Source organism: Trichomycterus rosablanca, chromosome 16 (genome assembly GCF_030014385.1).
Source record: "Trichomycterus rosablanca isolate fTriRos1 chromosome 16, fTriRos1.hap1, whole genome shotgun sequence".
Classification (NCBI taxonomy): Eukaryota; Metazoa; Chordata; class Actinopteri; order Siluriformes; family Trichomycteridae; genus Trichomycterus; species Trichomycterus rosablanca.
In genome coordinates, this window is record NC_086003.1 from 493,272 (window position 1) to 499,271 (window position 6,000).

The window sequence follows — 6,000 nt, forward strand, 5'->3', positions numbered from 1 at the left end:
TTTTATTTTCTTATTTTTAAAAGTTATTATATTATTTTATTCCTTTTATACTTGATTCTCTGGCTTGTTGTGCTGTTCTGTGTTCCCTGTATTAATCTGTTATAATGTACCTTATTGGTTGTCATTTGTTTTTGCTCATATTTGAATTGTACAGTGTCCTTGGGTGACCTGAAAGGCGCTTATAAATAAAATTCTATTATTATTATTATTATGATGAAAAGCTCGATTTAAAGGAACTCCAGCGTCCTGGACAGAGCCCTGACCTCAGCCCCACTCAACAGCTCTGGAATTAACTGGAATATCAAGTCAGGCTTTCCTAAGCAACATCATTGTCTGGTGTCTAAATACTTTTGGCCATATAGTGTACAAACCTGTATTACAAAAAACCTTCATGACATAATGATGTGCAACAAAAGGAAGAATAGAATGTGAATGTGAATGCTTGTGAATGTGCGTCAGACTAAACAGGGATTCCGATGGGAAAACATCTGCACAAATACAGCAGCCACGCCCTTTATTTAAAAGAAAAAAAGAAAAGAACTCCGGAAGTATTTGAGGTCGAAGCTGAAAGTCTGGTTATGATAGAAATGTACTACAGAATATTTCTGAGCTGCTGGTATAATCAGATCTGTGATCAGCTGCTTGTGAAGAGTTGGGTCAGTGTCTGATCTGGTGGACACTGAGTGGACCCTTCCAGTCCAAAGTGGGAATAAAGTGCTCTTCTTGACCACAATAACTCTGGTTCCTGAACTAGTTCTGTTCAGCTTCTTAGAACCTTGGTGCTATTCAGAGAACCGAATTGCCACCAGTCTTTACAGTAACCAAGGATCTGGAATCTATGGAATCCGTTTCTTTCTAGTTCCTTTAAAACCTGACACACCCACTGATGGTCACCTTTGGTGCTGAAAAAACTGCTATTGTTTGCTTCTAGATGTGTTTCCAGTTCAAACCTTTTTCAGATTTCGTGAAAATGTGCCAAACAGTTCAAAATTAGATGCGTGAACTGGACTGGAACACATTCTATAATGGTCGATTACGGCTATGAGTGAAATTCATTAATACACAGCCAATATGGCAAATAGATTTAGACACCTGTTTGGTGTGTGATAGGTTAGAAGGGGGTAAAGGTAAATATTCATACCGCTGTTACTTTCATAAATTACGTCAAACTACATATTTTTCTGCAAATATTATATAAAAGATATAGCATAAGGCCTGCAGACACTTTAACATTCAGGTATTACAGCAATAAGCTTTAACTTACAATCGTCTGTTTACCAGCCCAGTAAATTCATGTTCTTTAAATTCTTTAAATTCTGATTCTAATTATAAAAATGTTTCTCATATAATATATCATATAATAAACTGTCAGGGTAAAAATTCAAATGTTGTTTATAACAAACTCAAAAACAAACTTGTTCATAAACAGCTGAACTAGCGTTGCACCATCATAACTCTCACAGTGATAATATGTTGAGCAACTACCAGCTCACATTTCCGGCAATAACCTGTGATTATGAGATACAAAACTTGCTAAGACAATCAAAATGTAGATCTTGTTTGCTTTGACTACAGAAAACAGAATAAATGGACGTTCTTGATGTTGAAATGAGGTGAGGAACTTCCTGTGCTGAATAAGATCGAGCAACGTAACGTCACGATGCCGATACACACACAGGTTATAAACACAGATAAGAGACGAGGTCACGGCCCCGACTCAGTATTTCTATTAAAAGTCAGTTTGATTTAAAAAGCTGCACAAATCAAACAGAAATGAAAATAACTGCATAAAAATATAATGCAGCCTGTTCAGCTGCTCTTCATTATCAGATTCACTTTTCTTTTGACTCACGCTTTACTGATAAAACACTGATTGAAAACATGTGCAGTAATGTAAATTGTAAAAGAATAAATCAGTCATGCAGAAGTAGGGTTAATAACATGGCACTGTGCCATTACATCACTGTCATGAACATGTAATAACATGTTATTAGTTTATAGAACAGCCGGTGAGGAAATGTGACCAGGTGCCGCTGGAGCAGATTCAGCTCCACAAAGCAGCAATAATTAATCTGAATATTTAACTATGTAAGAACTTTTGTACATGAAGCTTTATAATAACACACTGGATTAAACTAGAGAACCAGATACTAGATTTATTCATCACATAACTTAAACAAGAGGCTCTTGGATGATGCAGTGATAAATCGGGCTAGCCCAGTACCACTGGGACTCAGGGTTCGAATCCCCAGCTGTGCCATCGGCCAGTCAGGCATCTACATACAGACATGACTGGGTGTGCCTGGGGGAGGGTTAATGTGGACGAAGCCCTGCGATTGATTACCACCCTGTCCATAAAAACATGGTCACATTTTAATGCTTGTTCTATGGTTTCATATGAAAATCATATAAAATTAGATTCTCTTCACACAAAACAGAACTTTACACTTACAGTTCATTTAAATTATTTTGAATCATCATATTTTCTGGGAAAATTAAATTTTTTGTTGATATATATCTTTCTAATGGTGCTTGTAGAAAATGACTGGAATAATTGAAGTTCTGTATATTAATGAACTGGTGTTACTGATTGTTAAATTTGATCATCCCCTCCCTAGTCTACAATTGAGGAAACTTTACATTCTTAAGCAACAGGATTCTTGCGGCTGAGCGTGACATTTTCACACCCACAGTGGAAACTCTTATCAACACAAAGCCGACACGGCTGAGAATGAACGATTAGCACTTGTTCCTCTCCTATGTTAAAAACATGTGATTTCATCGATATGCTGGATTTTACTTCCCTCAAACTCTGGTTACTCCACATCACACACACACACACTTCCCCAATCTATGGCTTTTACTGAGGTTGGGCCGTACAACCATATAAACCACCTGAACACAGAAATGTGAGATTTTACTCACACCAGACTCCACCTAAACACAACCAGTCTGTAACAGAAATGCACCAGGACTATCAGAAACATACTGTTCAACTTCTGAAAATAAAGTAGCAGTAATCTTGTTATCTCCAGTTCCCAACTAGAATTTCTCACACTGCTTGCACCATAGCATTACAGGTCAAGGAGGTGTTGGAAGAGACACACTATACTCTGTGTGTTCCTCCATCACTTGTGCCAGTACCTCAACAAGACAGTAGAAATCATCATCATCCCTAACAAAGAAATCAATCTGAGCTTATCTTCTCATCCAGCTCCTTCTCTAACCCTCACCAGGCCAAGCAGACAGAATACTGGTGCCCACACTCAGAAGATATTCCGGCAGTAGATCATTCTCAATACAGCAGGGACACCAAAATAAAATGTGTGGCTTTCTAATTTCTCTTTCTGCTAAACTAACATTTTACTACACAAACAGCAAGCACATCACTCTGATCAGGCTGATGCCTGTGGACTTGAGACCATACCAAAGGCTTTGGGTAGCAGACAGGAATAAACCTTGGACCTGGTTCCAATACAGAAGACGGGGGAAATAAAAAAAACAAACACTCACACTTGTGCTCACTTAGGTACACAAGGTAGATTTTTGGCTCTGCTAAATAACTACAGTAACAGAATGAGTTCCCACCAGCAAAATTACAATCTTAGGATGCAAGCCATTTAGCAGGGGAGGCCACCATGTTTTTATTTGTGAGCAGTAAAGACAAGAGTGAAGTGGGGACTCCTGAGGTCTTGTTCTGATCATGTCTAAAAATAGGAATGTAAACAAGCCAGCTTAACTTGTGGTTTACGTAGTATAGTAGGAATGTAGGAAAAGCAAAGTATTGCTGTGCATGTAGTGTAGTGAGTATAAAGCACCAGTGCATGTAGTATAGTGAGTATAAAGCACCAGTGCATGTATTTTGGTGAGTATAAAGCACCAGTGCATGTAGTATAGTGAGTATAAAGCACCAGTGAAGGTAGTATAGTGATTATAAAGCACCAGTGAAGGTAGTATAGTGAGTATAAAGCACCAGTGCATGTATTTTGGTGAGTATAAAGCACCAGTGAAGGTAGTATAGTGAGTTTAAAGCACCAGTGCATGTATTTTGGTGATTATAAAGCACCAGTGAAGGTAGTATAGTGAGTATAAAGCACCAGTGCATGTATTTTGGTGATTATAAAGCACCAGTGAAGGTAGTATAGTGAGTATAAAGCACCAGTGCATGTATTTTGGTGATTATAAAGCACCAGTGAAGGTAGTATAGTGAGTTTAAAGCACCAGTGCATGTATTTTGGTGAGTATAAAGCACCAGTGCATGTAGTATAGTGAGTTTAAAGCACCAGTGCATGTATTTTGGTGATTATAAAGCACCAGTGCATGTAGTATAGTGAGAATAAAACATCTCTGCATGTATTTTGGTGATTATAAAGCACCAGTGAAGGTAGTATAGTGAGTTTAAAGCACCAGTGCATGTATTTTGGTGAGTATAAAGCACCAGTGCATGTAGTATAGTGAGAATAAAACATCTCTGCATGTATTTTGGTGATTATAAAGCACCAGTGAAGGTAGTATAGTGAGTTTAAAGCACCAGTGCATGTATTTTGGTGAGTATAAAGCACCAGTGCATGTAGTATAGTGAGAATAAAACATCTCTGCATGTATTTTGGTGAGTATAAAGCACCAGTGAAGGTAGTATAGTGAGTGTAAAGCATCCGTGAATGCATTTTGGTGATTATAAAGCATCAGTGGATGTAGTATAGTGAGTATAAAGCATCATTGCATGTATTATAGCGATATTAAAGTATCAGTGTGAGGAGTATCGCGGTATGATGATTTTGACACTTCAAAGTATCGTGATCATTTTTGTGTATGACAACCTGCGTATCAGATCTACGGAGTGTAAACTGGTTTATATAAATACTTTACTTTGTTCATGTGATTGTATAAATAATGTTAAATATAAATAAAATATACCTTATAAACTTTTCCGAAAGCTCCGTCCCCCAGCTCTCCCACAATCTCCCACAGCTCAGCCGGGTTCACTTCTCTGTGTACATGTTCATACTGCTTCACTCTCTTCTTATCCAGAGACGGCAGGCGAAAGATCTTACCGAATAACGACATGATGAACAAATCACCGATAAAATATCAACTTAAAATACCGAGATAATCGCTCCCGGTTTCAATCACACAACTTTATCTCTGAGGTAAAACAACAAGGTCCGAACAAAACCCAAAGTGGCGTGTCAAACTATCCGATATTCCACTGTGTCACAGCAAACATCATCCCCGCCGGTTAAAAAACACTTTTAATAAAAAATAAGATCGAAAAATAGAAGAATTTATCAAATAAAAATCTGAGGTAAAAAAAGCCGTTAATTTGAATCAGCCTGAAGTTCACGCGCACACCTGCACTAACTACAGCTCGCGCTCAACTACTCTCACTCACAGGTTCCCGCCCATTTTAACAACTCCTCTCCCGCCCCGCCCACAAACTCGCACAGCATCATGGGATATGTAGTTCTGTATTCTAGCACTCAGATTGTAGTTCCAGCACACATGAAACTGTGACTATGAGCTTGTTGGACGTCCCATATTAAAACGATGAGCAGTAATATGGAAGAACAACCTCACAGAGAATGTTGGACATGAAAGCCGGGATCTCAATCAACATTCCAATACATCCCAAATGTGTTCTGTTAGGAGGAGCTTCTTCTTATCAAATGGACTTCATTGTGTGCAAAAGCTGATAGTCATGCTGAAACAAGAAATGTCCTTCCTCAAACTGTTGGCTGGAACTGTCACTTTCTTAACCACTTATCCCATCAGGGTCGCAGTGGGGGTGGGGGGTGGGGGGTTGCTGGAGCCTATCCCAGCTTTTCAATGGGTGCAAGGCACACAGTAACACCCAGGACGGGTCGGCAGTCCATCGCTGGGCACACACACACACACACACACACGCACACACACACATATACACACACATACACCTATAGGGCAATTCAGTGTCTCCAATTAACCTGACTGCATGTTTTTGGACTGTGGGAGGAAACCGGA

The 6,000-nt window shown here is 38.9% G+C and overlaps 1 protein-coding gene across 1 annotated transcript in view; it reads right to left on the reverse strand.

Moving 5' to 3' along the window:
* Nucleotides 1–5,312, reverse strand: part of stk10 (serine/threonine kinase 10) — a 46,764-nt gene extending 41,452 nt beyond the window's left edge. Inside the window, exon 1 of the mRNA XM_063011226.1 lies at nt 4,918–5,312. Coding sequence (XP_062867296.1) covers nt 4,918–5,067 — 150 coding nt within the window. The 5' untranslated portion in view covers nt 5,068–5,312. The remainder of the gene's footprint in view (nt 1–4,917) is intronic.
* Nucleotides 5,313–6,000: the final 688 nt, after the last annotated feature.